At 44.1% G+C, this 21,218-nt stretch overlaps 1 protein-coding gene across 1 annotated transcript; it reads left to right on the top strand.

Moving 5' to 3' along the window:
• The first annotated feature begins 1,329 nt into the window (after positions 1-1,329).
• On the top strand, positions 1,330-15,962 carry LOC114691033 (aldose reductase-related protein 2-like). The gene is given in 11 exon segments (XM_028866144.2): positions 1,330-1,785; positions 4,383-4,550; positions 5,717-5,833; positions 6,922-6,999; positions 11,028-11,150; positions 11,417-11,523; positions 12,024-12,058; positions 12,061-12,104; positions 12,587-12,670; positions 13,855-13,937; positions 15,602-15,962. Coding segments are annotated over 11 exon segments (948 nt in total). The 5' UTR covers positions 1,330-1,719; the 3' UTR covers positions 15,645-15,962.
• The last annotated feature ends 5,256 nt before the right edge of the window (positions 15,963-21,218 follow it).

Here is a 21,218-nt window from a genome sequence, read left to right as displayed (position 1 = left end):
GATGCTCTTTGAGATGTGGGATGCCAGGAGAGAGGCTCTGCTCTGCTTGGGCAAAGATGGGACAGGCTAGAAAGCACTCACGGTGCTTGTCCATGCTTTGTGAAGTGGGAAACCATTCCTGGCACAGTCTGCATGTGCTCTTTTTCCATCATGGATAAGAATGGGGTCGTCTTGCTTAAATCCATGAAATATATTCTGTCAATCCCAAAGATAACATAAGAGTGTTTTTATGAGTTACAAACTTTTATTAAAATATTTAAATTATGTCCATCCTTGTATCAAGCTCTCAAAATTAACAATAAGAACAAAGTTTCCTATCTTTAGATCCTGAATGGAGGCAAAACCCATCATCATCACCATCATCACCATCATCATCATCATCTTTACTTCTATCAGAATAATCATCACCATTTTGCTTAGTAGCTGATCTTTCATCAGTTTAAAAAAAAATCATATATTTGTATACTATTATTGGGAGCTAGAGAGATTGGCCCTGTGGATAAATCTTGCTGTACAAATGTGACCACCTAAGTTCAAATCTCCAGACCATAAAAGCTGAGACATCTGTAATTTCGGTACTCCTATGGTGAGATGGGAAGCAGAGCCTGGGAGAATCTGCAGAAACTAGGTGGCTTCATATACCTTGAAGTATTGTTTATTCATATTAGAAAGCAAGCATCTAAGAATTTTCAGAACAATAGCACTAATAATTGTAAAATTGAACCTTTTATTATCATTAAATGTTCGGGGTGATAGAAGTTTAAAATGGCCCTTTATAAACATGTAGAACATCTGTTGCACACGTACAACATAGGCAGATAGACGAGAGCACACACACACACACACACACACACACACACACACACACACACACGCAAAAATTATAGGAAGACAGCATTGGACAAGGGCATCTTGAGTGGTGGTAATAAAAGTGATTTATAGTCTCATCCTTACAGCCATTTTATTTTTTATCCTTTCTGTATTGAATACATAACCTCTTATAATAACCAAAGATTTTTAAAGTAGGTATTAAAATAATTTTAGTATGAAACAGTCCTGGCCAAATGGTTAGCAGGTAATTTCTCACTCTGAGCATTTTTTACCACAATCTTAGAGCAATTAGACAAGTGTAAATTAAATTACGGGCACTGCTGGAATCACAGGCCAATGTGAAGGTTACCATAACCTCACATAAAAAGTCTCTCTGCAAGGTCACCTGTCCACCTGTCTGTTTGATCTCAGACAGCCTCTTTTTATCGATCTATGTGTCCCAATATAGTTTGTTGCAAAATAATTTGTGTAGGCTTCCTCATTTCCTCTGAGAGCTTCCCAGAGCCTTCTTAGTGCCCACACAGTTTGCTACAGCATGCCTCCTCTGGTGGCAATGTCCTTTCTCGAATAATCTAACCAGTTCTTCCTGGAAGATCTTACAGCCTATGCTATTTTGGCTTGCAAACTTGTAAGTGGCACTCGAAAACTAATTCATGCATTCTGTATCCTGGAGATTTGACACTTGGTAGTGTTTAATCTTCATCCACATTACTCAATCTGACAAAAGACCAAAATAAAATTTCTGTTGCTGTGCCAGACCCTGGCTTGTGGCTGCCTGCCCATACTGTAAGAGCTGGCCTCCTGATCCAGGACATAAAACCACTGCTTGCCTCCTTAACCAGGGCACAGGTGTGTATCTGCTCACTTGGAACCATTTGCACAGCAACCATGGCCACCTTTGTGGAGCTCAGTACCAAAGCCAAGATGCCCATCGTGGGCCTGGGCACCTGGCAGGTGAGTGTGTAAGCTTGGGACACCTGAGCCCTTCGAGGGCCATTTTGGCATTTCTTCTTTGCACAGCCTCTGCCCAGGGGTTTGAACTCCAGAGCCGGAACCCAGGTGGCTTTTCTTTCTCAGGGATGCTCTAGTCTTCAAAGCTTTTCGAGTAGATTTCATAGAAATGATGGTAGTTTCTATAGCAAGTATCAAATTGATGCTATATATAAAACAGAAAATGGTCACTGGGCAATTATTCTCTTAGCAAGTTTTTCCTTGGGACTCAGCAACTTCCTACATGTTCTAAATCTTTGCTGTTACTTTGTTTCTGGCTAGGTAGTTGAAAGAGGGGGTAAAAATTCCTGAATGACCCAGCTCCCCTTGCTGCCCATGGGGAAGGACTCCATCTGCAGCATCTGGCCTGGAGCCTGTGGGAAAGGCAGAGTCTCAGACCCCAGCCCAGGCTACGGAACTGGCCCCTACCCTTTACCAAGACTCCACCTGGTTCTGGTATACAGTAAAGGCAGAGCACCAGAACCACAGAAAGCCTGGGCTGGCAGCACAGGTTCTGCCTGGCTATGTTAATCTCTCCTGGCAAAATGTCCTGGTGCCTATTCAAATGCCCAGTGAAGCAGATTTCGTAGCCTTTTTTGGGACAGGTCTGAGATTGTTCCATCTACTAGTTCTGCCTCCTTCGCCTTTCCCCTCAGTGATGACATGACAGTAGCCAGCTTGCTTACCGGAGCTGTCTTTGGTTTTCATTCCTTGAAATAGGGTGACCTTGAACTTAGAGCAATCCTCTGCCTCAGCCTCCCCAGTGCTAAGATTACAGGTGGGGGCCATCATGCTAGTCAGGAGCTGGTTTTAAAGACCTTCTGCTCTCCTGTCCCTCACGGCTCATCTCCAGATGGCCTCCTGTTTCTCTTTTTCTTTTTCTACATGGTAGGACCTCTTTTTCTTTCAACACTGGGTTGAAATATTACTAGAATAGCAAGATTTGCTCCAAATCAGAAATTTTACATCATCAAAACAGCAAATAATCCCCTGCAGAACTCCAGGGAATCTACTCACCTGGAAATATCAGCGGAGACGAGAACTTTCAGAATTCTAACAGCGATGTCGAGACTGTAAAGGGTCGTTTTCAGGAGGAGCTGGGGCTGTTGGCGAGGACAATGTGCTCATCAATGTGTGTGAGGAGTGTGGGGCTTGGGCCTGGCCCCCAGTGCCTCGGAGTGGCTGCCAGCAATTCCTTGTCTCCATGATGGTGTAGCTGTTGTCTCTGCTGTATATGCTTCTCTACGTTTGATGACTACAGAAAGAATTTCTCGATTTTGTGAGAGATAGCTTTTTTTTTGTCTGAATTTCTTTTGTTGTTTTGAGGCAGGGTCTCACAGAGCTCAGGCTGGTTTCCAACTCATGATGTGGCTGAGACTGGCCTTGAACTTTCGATCTTCCAACCTTCCACGGGCTAATATCATTCATAACCATGAGCCAACACACATTGTATTTGGGAGTTCTGGTGTGTGTGTGTGTGTGTGTGTGTGTGTGTGTGTGTGTGTGATGTGCCACACACAGGCAGGCCTCAAATTCGTGCTCTTCTTGTCTCTGCCTCCCTTGAGCTGAGACTCAGGCATGTACCACTATACTCTGCCGAGAGTTTGTATTTTTCCAGCCATCTATCCGGATGCTAGGTGAGATCAGACCATGGTATTTACATGACCTTTCTCTTGTTCTAGTTTCTTCTTTTTTAATCCATGAAATCCATGTCTGTTTTCAAATCTTTCTACTCTTTCTTTTTTCCTAAACAGTGATTCTCCAATGGCTTGTACCTCCTGAATCTTACTGTCAGCTGTTTCTCTTTTTCTTTTTCTTCTTCTTTTTTTTTTTTTTTGTGACAGGGTTTCTCTATGTAGTTTTGGTGCCTGTCCTGGATCTCACTCTGTAGAACAGGCTGACCTCAAACTCACAGAGATCTGCCTGGCTCTGCCTCCCAAGTGCTGGGATTAAAGTCAAGTGCCACCACCACCTGGCTTACTATCAGGTGATGTAATAAAATCTTTACAGCAAGCAAGCAATGTAAGGCACCACTGTTACTCTTCTTATTTGTCAGTGGGTTTAGAGAGATTGAGAAATCTGTTCAGCCTCATACTGATACATGGTAGAGTTCAGATTTAGCCTGTGATGATCATTTTGAGGTCCTTGTAACTGTCTGGGGTCTGAAAATTCCTCTTTGTCACTTCAGAGTGTAGGAAGTTGCAATGGGAGCCACCTGTCACCCTCAGAAACTAGAGACCCTTCAACATCAGCCTAGATTAGAGAAAAACAATAATTTATTAGTAGAGTGGGACATGGGATGATAATCATCACAAATGACATTTGTACTAAGGTGCTATGATGAAACCCCTCACTTCCTATGCTAACCTAAAAAAATCAGTGAAACAAAAATTAATTCTCGTTTTCTTTTCCTTTGAAAGTTTCCCAAGCATATATTTTTCTCCCCAGTGTCCACTTGGAAATGGGACCCCAGAAGGCTATAGTTTTGAGAATCTGGTCCATATGGAGCCTTTAAGAGGGGGCCTTGAAAGTGTCTAACTGTCTTTTCTATTCTCTTTTAGTCTCCCCCAGGCAAAGTCAAGGAAGCTGTGAAGGCTGCCATTGATGCTGGATATCGCCACATTGACTGTGCCTATCTGTACGAGAACGAGAGTGAAGTGGGAGAAGGGATTCGAGAGAAGATCCAGGAGAAGGCTGTGAAGCGGGAGGACCTCTTCATCGTCAGCAAGGTACAATGGCCCACTTGGTGAAGGCAGCTTCAAGGCAAGTGGACGATCTGGACCACACCAAGAGCTCTGTGCATCTTTCTTATGTGGCTGCATTTCTCCTAACCTCCTTTCTTGATTTTTGTTATCCCTGGATGTAAATATTCACACTCCAAGTCAGCACCGGAAGAAGATGCTGCTGGCCTCCAACCCTTGCTGGTTTTCCTGTGGTGGGAATGGCTCCAGTGAGCCTCCTGGTACCCTTGGCCTCTCAGTCTTCTCTTAGTAAGATCTCTCTGCTGAGTGGTAGACAGAGGCTAGGGGTGGATTCAGGGTGCATTTCAGAACACTGTCTAGTGCTGTGTTTAACAGCTCTGGCCCTGAGGGTTTTTTTTTTCTCAAATATGGACATTTTGAAAATGGTGGGAGCTTATTTATTGTTAAACAGGGATCTCTTTATTTCAGTTCAGTAAAAGGTGAACTGTAAAATATTATTAAAAATAAGGGAGTGGGTGTGTGAGGGGTCTCTCAAACAGTCTAGTTCCAGGTGCTTGGAAACTGTATCTGGTGTAATACATAGACTCACTGTGGGGAGTGGCCACATCTGGATAAACTTGTATTTCATTACTTGAGCTGGTTGTGGGGGCTTCAGGTTGTGGGGGTACAAAATGGGACAACTTCTCAATAGCATCAGAATGCTTGACGTTTAAGGGCTAGTCACAACGCCTGCCCTCTGGGAGCTGGCAGCCAAGTTAAGGAGTAACACAGGAACAAATATATTTAACCCGAGGCCAAATGTACAAAATTATTTAAGAAATAGAACACCAAGAGTATGGAAGAACACACACACATGACCTTGACCTGCTGAGTGTTGGTGGCCCACCGTGTTGCCTTTCTTTTTTTCGAGGCAGGGTTTCTCTGTGTAGTTTTTGGTGCCTGTCCTGGATCTCACTCACCCAGGCTGGCCTCGAACTCACAAAGATCCACCTGACTCTGCTTCCAGAGTGCTGGGATTAAAGGTGTGCGCCACCACCGCCCGGCTGTGTTGCCTTTCTTAGCCAACTTTATTATATATGAATGGCCTGTCCTGGCCTTAGCTCAGCCGCAAATCTCAAAGCAGGGAGGGCCTGTGTGGAGTGGCCCTTTCCCTTCCCAGTGCTAACCCCGCCCCGCTCCCTTGTCACCTGCAGCTGTGGCCCACCTTCTTTGAGAAAAGCCTGGTGAAGAAAGCCTTTCAGAAAACCCTCACGGATCTGAAACTGGACTATCTGGACCTGTATCTAGTGCATTGGCCACAGGGATTCCAGGTTTGAGCTGCTCTTTGCCTCATCTGTAGCCGCTGAGCACATGCCAGAAAATAGCAGCTGTACCTGAGCTGGGGGCCGGAGAGAGAGCCGGGGGGTGGGGGGTGGGGGGTGGGGGGTGGGGTGGGGGGTGGGGGTGCAGAGGAGGAGCATGGGCCGGAGAGAGAGTCGGGGGTGGGGTGGGGTGCAGAGGAGGAGCATGGGCCGGAGAGAGAGCAGGGGTGGGGGTGGGGGTGGAGGAGGAGCATGGGCAGGAATGGGGTGGGGTGGGGTGGGGGCGGGAGCGCCAAGGTCGGAGCTGTTGCCCAGAGCAGAAGGACTCTGACCCAGAAGGGAGGTTGGGTCAACATGCAGTGCTTGGGGATGGCACATGCTCAGGTCTTGCTTTAATTCTGTTTTAGAGAAACTGTGATTCTGCTCAGCCCAGATAAATATGACTGTCCTGTCCCCTTTCCATTGACTCTAGGCCCAGCGGTCCTTTCCTAGGGAATCTCATAGGATAGTCTGGCATAATGTTCTTAAGGCTCAACATTCCTGCTAGTCCAAGTGCGATAATGGGTTGGCAGCCTGTTGATGCTGAGAGGTAGCCAACCACCGGAAAACTGCCACTCAGTGCCGGGGGCTTCCTCCTGCCCGCTCTCACGAGCTTGGAGGAAATGGAATGCTTAGCTTTTTCCCCTCAAGGCCAGCTATGGTGATGGTGGCATGCCACTCCAAATACAATCTTTCAGCAGGTTGTAACAATAGATGCTGGCTGCAGCTCTTCCCTTCCTATTTAGTGAAATTAAAATTTCCTCCACGTTTATATGGGTCTTGGTATGTTGGGTTAATTTTCATGGTGATAATGATGGCTTCTGCAATATACTAATATCAGATTGTAAAGCCAACCCAGCAGCATCAGAAGTAAAGGATTTATGTGTTGTGGTAGATGGAGCAGAGATGGTCCTTCGGCTGTCCTGAAGTGTGTTCTCAGAGCTTGAGCAGATGCTGTGCAGGTGTGGGGGGTTCTTACCTCTCTGTCCTGAGCCTTCTCTCCACAGGAATGATTATCTACAAGCAGACTCCAGTGGGTTTATTGTTTTGCATTACAGGCTGGGAAGGAGTTTTTCCCCATAGATGACAAAGGCAATATTCTCACCAGTAAATACACGTTCTTGGATGCTTGGGAGGTAAGTTCTGGTTTCTTTAAAGTGTGCTCAAAGAGAAAAAAACTGTCAGATACCCACCCTGGGATAACAGCCCACGTGCCTTGTATACGATCTCATCACTGGGTTCTCCAATTCTCTCATCACCCTTTCCTCACCACCAGATGGACTGGGGTTCTGTATGACACCATTTACATTTTTCAGGATAAGACTGAGATCTAAGTGAGGCAGGAAATACAGTGCATCAAAATTTGATATAAACATGCTGTACTAGAAACAGAGGGATACACTGGGGGCTCATAATAATTGGGCAACCTGGAGTAAAAATTCAACTCCTATAAGCCTCAATGTCCTTGTTGTTAAAAAAAAATCATAGTATATAATAATGATGCATATCCTTAGGGTGTGGCAAGGATTAAAATAGCTAACATACAGAAATTTAAAGAGCCCATTGGTCATTAGCTCTCGAAAGGGAAGTTGCTTCCCATGTACAGAAGATAGTCTCTCTCCCAGGAGACTGGTAAGTTGTCGGATCATAAAGAAAACGTGTGACATAATCAGGACCATGAGGTCCAGATCTGTGTGACTCAAGTCCAGGTACTGAGACTGTGAGCATCCTGCTTGGCTATGAATATACATGCAGACATCAGAGATCACATGTGGCTTGCTTTTAGATCAATTGAGGCCTTGATTTGCATAGTCATGTTAAAAATGAATGAAAGTATGATTGTTATTCTCTAATAACTTTTACCATTGTATGAGTTAGGGTTATTATTGCTTCGATGAAACACTATGATCAAAACAACTTTGGGAGGCTCACACTTCCACATCACTGTTCATCAGCAAAGGAAGTCAGGACAGGAACTCAAGCAGGGGAGGAACCTGGAGGCAGGAGCTGACGCAGAGGCCATGGAGGGGTGCTGCTTACTGGCTTGCTCCTCATGGCTTGCTCAGCCTGTTTTCTTATAGAACCCAGGACCACCAGCCCAGGGAGGCACTACCCACAATGGGCTGGACCCAATCTCTTTGATCACTAATTGAGAAAATGCCTTACAGCCAGATCTTATGGAGGCATTTTCTCAACTGACGTTCCCTCCTCTCTGATGACATTAGTTTGTATCAAGTTGACATAAAACTAGCCAGCATAACCACTATCCTCTTGCAAATGCTAAAAGGTAGGACAAAGTGAATGAACAAGTCATGAATGACTGGAGAAAACAGACTCTAAGAATTAGCATGTTGTTTGTCAGGCAGTCCTGAATTGTGTTCTGCTTCAGACTCTGGGAAACTTGCCTTCTCTGGAGAGATTGGAATTGATAAACTGAAATGAAGTGTAACTTTTCCATGGTGTGTCCCAAAGTGCTTATCTACTAGCACAGCGCTCTTGCCACTTTGAGCTTTCACTGGCTGTAGTAAGAGAAAAACCTTGTGGTAGAGAGCAAAACCCCAATGACAACTGAGGGTGAAGGCAAGGCAGGGCAGCCTTCCTGCCCCAGGGGTGAGGTTGGAAACCCTGGTGCTGAGGAATGCTGTCCAGGGGGCACAAACGGCCTGCCTGCTGTTGTGAAGTTAGAGAGACTGTGATTACCTCACAAACTGTTGAGGAAAGAAAGAGTCTTTGTCTCTGTGGGTATAGTCACTCCTAAATTGACCATGTTCCTTAAGTAATCCAATTAGACTCACTGTTTCAGGAACTAGATGGGTGGAATTCTTGCTCGGTCCATTTGTTCTTGGTACCCCATCTGGGGTGAACAGATGTTTATTCATCTGTTTCATCTCCCCAAGAAAAGTTAACACAACACCTGGAAATGTGTTTAAAGGAATTAATCCTTGGCAAGTGAATCGTTAAATTAGCCCTCTAGTAGCAGAAATTCTGTTACAAGGAATATGGAGGGAAGGGGGACTGGAGGCTGGGAATTCAGTTTTGTAGACGCTTTGGTGCTTGTAGGAAGCACAAGACCCTGGGTTTAAACAAACAAAATACTCTTTTAACACTTAGGTTCATATGGATGGGTCTTCAAGACTGGGTGAGGCTTCTGGTGTTAGATGTGAAAGGAAAAATATTAACCCCAAACTACAACAATAAAGAGGCTCTACAGAATTACCTCATGTGATTGATGCTTAACAAGTAATAGAATAGCTTATGCACACAGAATCAACAATGTTGTCGTGTATACACTGAGACTCACAGGTATCCTGATTTCATTGTTCATTCTGCAGTGAGTGAGGGTACTAATTAGATAAGATGGTGACTGTATATATTACTGGATTAAAAGATGGCCTCTTCGGTACCCTCATAACATTTCCTTGTGTGATGTGAACACTAGTGCGTCTAAAGCTCATTCCATAGCATTTTCACTATAGCTCTTATAATGATGTCATACTAAGATGGCAATTCCGCCATAGTATCTTACATTGGGGCTAATTTGCTGTCTCGCAAATAAATCCAAGAATGATTCCTAAGTAAAAACCTCACATACATAACAGATCTCCTACTGCTCTGATTTGATCTTGGCAGGATTGAATATGTCTGGATAGGGTAGTGTTATGGATCCACAACCAATCCAATAGAAAATTCACCGGCCACAGTCTCTAACAGGGGAAGGGAAGTGAGTCTAAAGAAGGAAAGATGGATCGTACACCCAAACCAAACCTGACCCAGGTTACAGAACAGCATTTGTCTTACTTCCCACTGGGAAGATGCTGGGACCTTCAGATCGCTTCAGTGCTAAACTGTCTTGTCTGGTAAAGTCTTCCTCATTCCTCACTCACCCTTAGTGCTTCTCATCCTGGTACATTCAGATCTGCAGAGGGCATTTTGAACATCCTAATGTCCATGCTGCATCCTAAAGGAAATCAGCAAGAAGACCTGGGTGTGGAGTCTAGACCACCCATTTCTTTTAGAACCTTTAGAGGGTCCAGGATTGAGAAACAATAGACAGTGTTAGCTGAACACATCCCTTTTCCCAAATTACTCTAGTTTGTGTCAAGTTGACACAAAACTAGCCATCACAAAGGTCAAGGCTAGTTTGGGTAGAAAGACACTATCACTGAAAGGGAAAGTATCCGCTTAGGGCCCCCAAGACCAAGTTCTCATTGCCCCAGAGGGGACAGAGGGCAGAGAATAAGAGACAAAGGCAGGAGATGGAGGGTTTGGAAGAAGGGAATAAGGGAGAGGGGACAGGGGTATTTGTCCTGGGGGTGGGTATTGCGCGCGCGCGCGCGCGCGCGCGCACACACACACACACACACACACACACACACACACACACACACACCACAGAGGACTGCTTCTGGATAGAGAGGAGACAGATGCGGCACATAGGAAAATGGCAGTTTATAAGGGTAAAAGGGGAAACCCTATGTTAGGATGAGGTGTTTAATTTTAACTGGGCATGTTAATTAGGTGAGCCAAAGGGGGCTTTTGATTGCTGGACTTCAATACTTTGACAGCTGGACTTTGGTGGTCAGCCTCAGGGGGAGAAAGTGGCCAAATAAGGGAATAGACCTTGGTGGCTAGCTTTAGAAAGGTAATACAATTTTTAGCAAGGAAGAGGGAAAGGAGGAGAAGGCAAGGCCTGCCAGAGCCATGCTGGCCACACTTGAGCTGGCCAGAAGTCCCTTCAACCTCAAAATTTAAAAATGGGCCAGCAATGTAGCTCAATGGTAGTGTCCATCTAGTATGAGAGAGGCCCTAGGTTTAAAAATCCTCACTAGCAGAAAACAACTAATTTAAAAAGATACCCATAGAAGTGATGCCATTCCGCAGACTAGAGCCTCCTTCATGAATGACCCAGGTTTGGATGAATAGAGAGCAGAAAGCATGCGAAGCCTTCACATATTTTACTTTTCACATTATTTGAGCTAGGGTAATGGAACTTAAAAGAGCCAGAGCACACCATGGTCTGGACTGAAACTTGATTTTAGTGCTTTTGCTAAACTTGTAATGGTGGATTCATTGCAAGGTTACCAGTATCCTGTATCATTGTAAAGCTGAGCCAGCATCCCTGTACAGAATACAACCATCTAGACTGTATTCCTTACTGTGACAGGTCATGGAGGAACTGGTGGACCAGGGGCTGGTGAAAGCCCTGGGCGTCTCCAACTTCAACCACTTGCAGATTGAAAGGCTCCTGAGCAAGCCTGGACTGAAACACAAGCCAGTGACCAACCAGGTAAATTCTCTTTGCTGAAGGATCCTGCTCTGTGACTGCTTCCACACTGGGAGGCAATTTCCATATTATCTACTGAGTCTCATCTCTGAGGCCTGTGTTCAGGATGCTCGGGGAGGTGGGAGGCAGATCTCTGGTCTGGTCTGTAGCACATCTATCAGTGGGTTGTATCTGGCCTGTGTATTGATCTTTTCTTGTGCCTGGAGTTTCCTCTGAGCCACTCAGGAAGGAAGGCCCACTTCCCTAGTGACAGGTGTTTTCTCTTGCAGATTGAATGTCACCCATACCTCACCCAGGAGAAACTGATCCAGTACTGCCACTCCAAGGGCATCACTGTCACAGCCTACAGTCCCTTGGGCTCCCCAGAGAGACCTTGGTGAGGTTTCTGAGTGGTGGTTATTTCTTTTATCACTCAAAATTCATGTTTCATAATTGGTTAATATAGCTTTGAACTTCTAAGGCACCTGAAAAAATGTGTCTATAGCAGTGTGTTTGGCCACAGGAGGGACACATATTTTGTGTGGTGGGGGAGCAGGGCAGGGGAAGGAGGAGAGAGAGGAAGAGAGGGGAAAGGGAGAAAAAGAGAAAGAGGGAGAGAGAGAGAGAAGGAGAGACATTGAGAGACAGCGAGGCAGGAGAGAGAGAGCATGCATATCTAATCCTGGCAATGCTCCATTTCTGCCAACCAGTACCAGGACGGACTTAAGTTGGTAAAGCTCCTGATCCTATGGAGAGGTCCATGGGAAAGATAAAAAGGTTTCAGGTCCTCCTGGTTGCCTTGCAGATGGGAAAGGCTGTGATGTTCATCTTTGACACCGTCCTGGCAGTGATATTCACTGTAATTATTATTCACTCCAGCTATCTTTCTGCACTTAGGGCTAAGCCAGGGGACCCTTCACTACTAGAGGACCCCATATTAAGGAGATCGCTGCAAAGCACAAGAAAACCCCGGCCCAGGTAAAATACTGTTGTCGTTGTTGGGTATTTTCCCTATTCTCCAGCAGTCCTACTTACTAGTCTTATGTTATGGTGTTGCCTGCTTTTAATCCCTTGGAGGAGAAGAAATGGGAAATGTGGGTCTGTTGGGATCTCCAGGAGACACAGCTGGTCTCAGTGAAGTGAGGACTGCCTGTGGCCATCAGCTTCTTGCCAAGTCCCCAGGCCGTAGCACGAGTGCATGCCTCTGGGTTTGGGTGCTAACTGTACAGGTCCTCAGTCCTTTGTCCGCCAGTCTCTCCATTCCTGACCAGGGAAACTGTGGTATTGTTTCCAGGACCAAGGGCATGAGAGTATCACTGCCAAGTGTTCCCTATGGTGAAATCCTTAGTTAACTTCAGCTGTCGTAGCTGAGGCCGGAAGAAGCTACACACACATTTCCCTACACTAACACAGGAGAGGCTCTTGTAAGTGGACACACGTTATCCCCTCCATGTGCACAGGTTCTGATTCGCTTCCACATCCAGAGGAATGTGGCTGTGATCCCCAAGTCTGTGACACCCTCCCGCATGCAGGAGAACATTCAGGTAAGGTCTGAAATGATCATCTGTTGTCCCTTGGTCATTAGAAGACAGGGTCCCTGTCCTTAAGTGTCTCATTCCACCCCTGTTTCGCCAGTGTGTCCTTCCAAGGTTATTCTTGGTTGTCAACTTGACTACATCAGAATGAAGTGAAGTCCAGAAATGGAGGGCACACCTGTGAGAGATTATTTTTGCTTGCCTTGAAGTGGGTGAATCCACTTTTAGTATAGACCTTTGAGACAGGAAGACACATGCCTTTGATTTGGATCTTGAGGTAGGAAGGCACTAATTGGGCCATCCTTTCTGCTGGAAGCCTATATAAGGACATGCAAGATGGAAGCCTGCTTTCTTTGTCTGCTTGCCCTCATCTTGTAGCACATCCATTCCTTCACTGGCACTGGAGCCTTCTTCTTTGGGATTCCAGCACATACTGAAGACCAGAAGAGACATCCAACCCTGCAGACAGAGAAACCACTAGATTCTTAGCCTTTCTGTTCACAGCCAGTCCCAATTAAATGTTTTCCTTATTAAGAGTAGCCATAGCCGGGTGGCAGTGGTGCATGCCTTTAATCCCAGAACTCAGGAGGCAGAGCCAGGTGGATCTCTGTGAGTTCGAGGCCAGCCTGGTCTACAGAGTGAGATCCAGGACAGGCACCAAAAACTACACAGAGAAACCCTGTCTCAAAAACAACAACAAAAAAGAGAAGCCATGGTCATGGTGTCCCTTCACAACAATAGAACATTGACTAAGACAACAGAGTCGAGATGAATCACCATTGGGCAAAGATCGACAGGAGGCAAGGACTAGCAATTGTACCTTTTAGCACTGCAAATAACACTGCTTACCATTGTGCACGTGGATCATGGGCCATAGACTGTCCTACCCATGCACAGACTGTTCTGGCCTACACAACCCACCTGCTTACAGAAGAGGAATGGACTAAATTTGAAGAAATGTCTCCTGGAAGATTACTGTCCAGTCATCCCTCAGGGATCACAGCCTCTGTCCACTAAGCATTTCTGAAAACCCAGTCTCCCTCCTTTAGAAGTACTAAACCCCATAAACAATGCAGTCTTAATTTAGAGAATAATGTGTATGCAGTGTGGACCTAATAGGAGAAACTCTAGAACCTGGGGTCTCACCAGCACTTCACTTGCTAATGATGCTTTGGAAACTCTTGCTTCTCTAGGTGTTTGACTTCAAGCTGAGTAATGAAGAGATGGCCACTATTCTCAGCTTCAATAGGAACTGGAGGGTCTGCTCCTTGCCTATGTAAGTGATGCTGGGTTTAGGAGGATGATCAGGAGTTTTACTAAAGTTGTACAGGGTTAGCTCAAGAGATAATAAGGCACGGGGGATGACTTTTGTCTTCAAATACTACTTTCAGGCAGTTGTGAAAAATTAAAACTTGAGGAAAGATATTGTTAGTTGGTACCTGTTTCCCAACTTTGCACATAGAGAAAAGACATGCCATTCCACTGTAGGAGACAGAAGTCTTCTCACTTAGTCACTCAATAACTTCCTGGTAATATGCTCTGGGCCAGCCATGTTCTAGGTGTCTGAGATATCACATTATATGAACTTCCTGTTCCCACAGTCTTAGATTGTATAAAGGAATAGTTGACGTAACACCACACACATATGTCAGAGAGTAACAAGTGATATAGAGAAAAATAAAGTAGGGCAAAAGGCATGAGGGTTAGTAGGTCCTGCTAGGACTGACGCTTTCTTCATATGTGATGACCCAGGGGCACTTTTGCCGATAAATAGAGTAGGATTCTTGGTGCTGAGAGCAAGCACCAAGTAGGTGCAAACACACCAGGTGTGTGGGGGCTGAGGGTAGAGCGCTTGAGTAGGGGGCAATGAAGCCAGAACCAAATAGGTAAAAGCTATTGTAGGAAGAAATAAGGTTAGAGACAACCTTGGGCTAAAGGCACACAGGTGGTCCAGAGCACGGGAAGGACTTTGACTCCAGCTCCTCAGGAGCTGAGAAGCCAGGAGAGGATTTTTGTGTAGAGGTTTGCATATCTCATAGGTTGGAATGATAGAGCTGACTTTTTGCACTTAGAAATTACAGGGAGACTAGTAGAATAATCTAGGGAAGAGATTATAGTCATTGGACCTACTTCATAATGTGATAGAAGAAATTAGGAAGATTTAATACTGGATAAATAGGAAAACAGAGCAAATTGAATTTGCTATCAAAACAACAACAATAACAAAACCATCAAATGTGGGTTTTGTTGTGTTGGCTTTATTTTTGCTTGAGCAACTCTAGAGCAGAACTGTCATTTAGGAGTAGCCATGAGTTTGAGAAATGCTTATGATACCTATTGAGCATTGAATAGGAACCGCCAGATGGAGTGAATTTATGAGTGCAAGTCATAGGTTGATAATAAGCCTGGTCTTGTGGCTTCTAATCCAAGCTCTACCACTTACTCATTGGCTATGAAGCATCAGGTAGATTCAGTAACTTCACCAAATTGTTTTCTTTTATTTACAAAGTAGTGATAATAATACTAATAACAGAAAACACACATTGAGTATTTAGGATCCTAAGCCCTTTGCTTATATTCATATTTTATTTAATACAACAACCAATCTGTCAATTTCACCATGATTCCCCACTTTACAACGTGAGAATGAACCCAAACAGGATTTGTGAGGCCCTTGGCCATGTGCCAGGTTTCTAATGATTTGTCATTCTGACACTAGTCTACGGACTTGGCCACTGATTATTCTCTTGTCCTTTTCTCTCAAATATTCATCAATTTGATGGAAGGTCATAGTATGGGTCCCCTTCTGCATTCCCATGGTCTCATGGGGGAAGAGGCTAAGAGAGCAGAAAGGTTGCTGAGTGTATCACATAATAATGCCTATGAGATCATATTTGTGGCTTCTACGGAACATTGACTTCTGTGTTCGTGTTGCTGCAGGACAATTAATGCGGAGGACTACCCTTTCCATGTGAACTACTGAAGTGTCATTGCCTGATGAGGGTGTCTCATGGCTTTTCCCTTTGCTGATGTGCAAATAATTCCTCCTGAGATGTATTTAAGCCAAGACTGTTTGATATCATATTATATCATCAAGCAGGTCTTGATGTTGGTCAAATCAAGGCAATGCTGTATTCAAATCCTCATTGTTCAACCAGAAGCAGACTACTTCATAGAAATGTGACTCAAAGAAGTAAATAATACTCTTGTATATAATTTGATGTACTTGTCAAACACCAAGAACTATGGTAATGCTGAAGGCACAAAGATGAAATAATAAAAACAAGAACAGTAACCAATGTGTCTAACACAGTCTGAAGTATTTGTTGAATGAGTGCACTCACTGAGTCCAGGTCTTCCCATTCACAATTCACTTGGCAAATAATAAAGGCACAGGGAGGCCAACAACTTGCTCATAGCCACCCATGCAGTAAGTGGCTAAACCAAATATCAAAGGCAGGTGCTCTCAGGGAGAGCTCAAGTAGATGTGTTGCTCTCTTCCTGCCAAGTCCTCTCCTGTTTCCTCCTTTTGTCCTTTCCTTGTGACCCTCTCAATTATTGTTGCTTCCTCACCTTGCCTTCAATGTACCAGCATGCCAGAGTCAGTGCTGGTGGTGACCAAGCCTGTGAAACGCACACAGATGCCACTGTTCATTGACAGACTTTGTAGCAACCCTGGGAGTGCAGTGGAAAACAGAAGTGAGTCTAGACATGAGAATACCATTGACTTCTGTCTTAGTTATGGTTTCTATTGCTGTGAAGAGACGCCATGACCATGGCAACTCTCATACAGGAAAATGTTTAATTGGAGCTGGTTTACAGTTTTAGAGGTTTAGTCCATTATCATCATGATGACAAGCATGGCAGTGTGCAGGCAGACATGGTGCTGGAGGAGGAGCTGAGCATTTTACAACCAGAGCAGCAGACAGCAGGAAGAGAAACTGAGTCAGTGGACCTGGCTTTAGCTGTGGAGACCTCAAAGTCCCCGCCTCCTCCAACAAAGGGACACACCCCCTCCAACAAAGCCACACCTACTCCAACAAGGCCACACCTCCTAATGGTGGCACTCTCATTGGGCCTATGAGGACCATTTTTATTCAAACCACGACACCATCAATCTGGGACATGCCTTTTTTCTATAGTATTTCTTCTTAGGAAGTATTCCAATCATTCAGAAATGTATAGAGAGGAGCATGGTGGGTATCCAGTAACCCATCTTACAAATTTTACCATGCTAATATTTTGCAACGTTTGCTCCAAATGCTTTTAAAAAGAAACTGATTCAAGGACTAAGTGCTAGCCAGTGCAGTGAAGTACTCCTCAGTACCGTTCCCCATCCCTGTTCCCCAAAGCCTGGTCTCAGATAGCTACTCACAGTCCTGCTTTTCCTCAATTCCCTGCCTTGCCTTCCCCATGCTGTGTATGACGCTTGGGAACAGGTGGTCACCTACATTTCCAGGTCTCCTAGTCAGATGGCTTCCTCTGTGATTGTTCAATGGGGGCCTCTGTTAGGAGGTTGAAGGTCTGCAGAAAGAGAAAGGCAGCTGTCTTCTTGAACGGTATTTCAGTAGAAGTAACATTTCCCGCGTAATCCCAGCTTGAAGCCTGCACATTGATTCTGACTCCTACCAGCGGACACCACGTCTGGGATTAGAGCATCTGCCTTCCTCCTGTATCCCCTCATCTCTAGGAGCGGTGGTCTCTACCTGCTGCTGCTTACCTTGGAATTACCTCCTACTCTTTTGCTCGATATCCCAGCTCATCCATCAAGGTTGCAGAAGGGTGGAGCTCGCTTTTGAGGCTTTGATGTTTTCGGCCTGGACTCTCCCTGACTCTGGTGATTGCTGGAGTCCCTGTGGCTCTTTGATGTGAAGCTGCGGGACTCACTTCTCCCTTTGCCTTCCCATGATGTTCTCATAGGGACGTCAGCCATCGGATCCATGATCCACCTTCATCCAGCAAGCCCTAACTCTAGTTGCAAGGATCCTTTCTTGAATGAATCTCATTCTGAGATCTGGGCAGACATAGACTTTTGGTAACACTATTCATACATTGTCTGAAGTATTGCAATGCCCTTATTTGAGTGACCCATGCTTTTAAAAATATATTTGTGTACCTTTTTCAAATAAGCATTTTTTTCACATTCATTTGTTACTTACTCGGAGGAGGTGAGATTCCCCTGGAACTGGAGTTACAGCCTGTTGGAAGCCGTCATGCAGATGCTGGGAATTGAACTGGAGTCCTCTAGAAGGACAACTAGTACTCTTCACCACTGAGCCATCTCTCTGGCCCCATACTTCCTTTTCATTTCAGTATATCAGAGTATATTGCAACTCAACCAGTAATACAAAAGTAGAACATGTTAGCAGAGTAAGCGAATGCCTAGAATTGAGATGAAAACACTTGTTCATTTTGTTTGGTGTTTCCACTGTTCTAGGAAAACAAAATACATTTGCAGGTATGAGGTTCAAAACATGTGTGATTCTGCATATGTGTTAAATGCTTATTATATTTATATAATTATTACATAATAACAGATGCATACTTCAGTTAAATATTGTTATATAACAGAGGCATGCCAGGACTTACTCTTTTCTAAAAACCTATTGACAGTTGATGGTTACTTGAGGAAGATATGACTCCTGGCCCACACTACAGTGGGTGGTCCCACACTCAAGTGCATGCAGGCAACACTAATTGGATTCAGCAGGTTGAACAAAATAAAAATAGAAGATGAAGTTGGGAAAAAGACATATTCCAGGGGGTCCCAGTAAGAGTCAGAGAGTGAAGTGGGTGAACATGATCAAAATATATCATATATATTTATGACATTCTAAAAGAATAAGTAAATCATAAAAAGAAATATGGATATAAGTAGTTGTGTAACTGTAGATATATCCCTGCCATTTCCATTAAAAGAAACTAAAATGTTGGGAGGCTGGGGTGGGAGGATTTCCATGAGTTTGAGGCAAGTCTAAGCTCCACAGTGAGTTCTGGGCCAACTGGGGCTATCGTGAGACCCTGTAACAAAAGGGAAAAAAAGAAGAGGAAGAAGGAGGAGGAGGAGAAGGAGAAGGAGGAGAAGAAGGAAAAAAACTAGAATTACATGGAAAAATAGCTGTTCTAGAGTTGAAGCAGGGAAAGATAACCTTGAATAGCTTTTTTAGCCAGAAAGTAAGGGAGCACTGAGCAGATAATGGGGCCCAGTAAAGGGTACAAAACCCAATTCAAACAGAGTATGCAGATGAATGGCACTAGTGGATAATAATTCTTGAATAACATGGGATTCATAAAAACCCACTAAAATGAAAAAAAAATGAGAAAAGAAAACCTTCTCTGAGTATTTTTTAAACCTAATCTGTGTAGAAGAGACAACAGTTAGAAAAGTCCCATCTTGATAACCATATTAGCAATTAATCTACTCAACAGCAGTGGATGTTTATTTTATTTATTTATTTTTTTCTGAGACAGGGTTTCTCTGTGTAGCTTTGTGCCTTTCCTGGGACTCACTTGGTAGCCCAGGCTGGCCTTGAACTCACAGAGATCCACTTGGCTCTGCCTCTGAGTGCTGGGATTAAAGGCGTGCACCACCACCGCCCGGCTGGATGTTTAAACTAGTAAGCAAATGTTTGGAGAGCAAGTGTATAACTCATTAGTTGCTTATACTTCTTCCTTATTTAATTACTAAAGGAAAACAGCATAAGAATCTGATCGAGACCACATACTAGTTTCTTGTTGATAGGTATTAAATGATCACAAACTTGATAGCTTGAAACAATATGCATTAATGGTATCTAAATTCTCTAGATCAGACATGGGGCAGATTTAACTGTGTTTTCTTAGGTCTCCTACGCTAAAATCAAAGTCCCTGTCAAGCTGGATTCTTATCTGGAACTCTTTTGAGTAAAGGATTCCACCTTGTAGTCTCATTCAACTTATTGGCAGAATTTGGTTCCTTACATATGTAGGACCTTGGATTCCTGTTCCTTGTGGGCTGTCATCTGGGGACATACACCATCCCTGGATCCCTGGTGGCAACTATTCTCTGCTGAGACAAATCTGAACCTCCTTGGAGTTGAAGCCCAACCACACTTTAAATCTTGTTTTTTCTTCTGCAGCCTGCAGAATAAAATGTTCCTTTTTTAAAAAAAAAAAAAAAAAAAAAAAAAAAAAAAAAAAGAGGTGATTTGTTTGGATCAGGCCTTCCTGGATAGCCATCCCTTTACCACGTAAGAATGCAACCATGGAAGTGAGGTCACAGGGCCATCTTACAGTTCTGCTCCTAATATTACTTTAGTCGATCGAATAATCAATTTAACATTGCCAATAACAGAACAAACTGAAATCATATATGCCGACGCAGGAAGAAGAACTGGCTTTAGATTTGTGCTATCTCTACGGAAGCTGAAAACTTGAAATAAATACAAGGACTCATCAGATGATGAGAAACACTCAACTCACCTGTGATCTTTAAAACCATTGAGATCGGGAAAGACAAGGGCTGTGGAACCAGCACAGATTCAAGGAACACTAAAAACATGAATGTGCGAAGGCGGCGTGTGAGTCTAGCCGGGTCTCTTGACTATGAAGGACATTATTGCAGCAACTGGTAAAACCCCAATGGGTCTGAATGAAAGGATGGTAAGGACATCCTTTACCTTCAGATCCTTTAAGATCAGTATTCTCATTGCAAAACTTGTGATGTAATAATAGGTGTCACCCCTGAGTAAGAATTACATACTAAAGTATCCAAAGGCCACAGCATAGCATGTCAGCAAATTACTTTCAAGTGACTCAGTAAAAAGTCCTGTTGCTATTATGTTCTAAGGATTATTTCTGAAATTATCTTTCAAAGGGGGAAAAGGGATCAATAATAATCAAAGTAAACAAAAAAGACAAAGTACATTTCAGCTGAATTGAGAGGACTTAGGAAAGAATTTCAGTTTAAAAGAATAATCCATTTCAGGAACTGAGGCTGTAGCTTGGAGCACTTGCCTAGTACACGGAAAGCTCTGGATTCAACCCACAGCACAGCAAACACAAAACGATAACAAAATCCATTTTGCTTTATGCCGAATATTTTTTCAAAATCACTGAGACCTTTCTCCTGTGGAAAATGTGAACAAAATGTGCTGTCTTTTCCATCAGAGGTTGAAGAAGACAAAATCTATTGTGTCTTTGCACAGTTACAGAAGACAAAATCTACTGTGTCCTTGTGTGTCTCCAGGGACTTGACCTGACTGGTGCCACGAGGGAATGAAGAAATGACAGATACATGGATATATGGACACAGAAGAGTTGGCCTGGGGTTCTGGGCTCTCTGATGGATTGACCGCAGCACCCAGGAAGCTTAGCGTGTTTATCATATACAGTTGATAACTTGTTGAAACAGCAAGACGGCACTATGGGTATGTCTGAAAAAAGGAGATGGGTTATTACCGATAAACAAGGAGGCAGGGTTTATGGTAAACAGCTGGATCAAGGAGAACTCTCTAGCTAACCCTAGTAGGGGCAGTCTCTGTGGGGTGCACTCTTCAAGCTGCTAATATCCAGGGGA

Source organism: Peromyscus leucopus, chromosome 3, assembly GCF_004664715.2.
Source record: "Peromyscus leucopus breed LL Stock chromosome 3, UCI_PerLeu_2.1, whole genome shotgun sequence".
Classification (NCBI taxonomy): domain Eukaryota; kingdom Metazoa; phylum Chordata; class Mammalia; order Rodentia; family Cricetidae; genus Peromyscus; species Peromyscus leucopus.
Note: the sequence above shows the minus strand (reverse complement) of the source record. Positions and strands in the feature narration are given on the sequence as shown.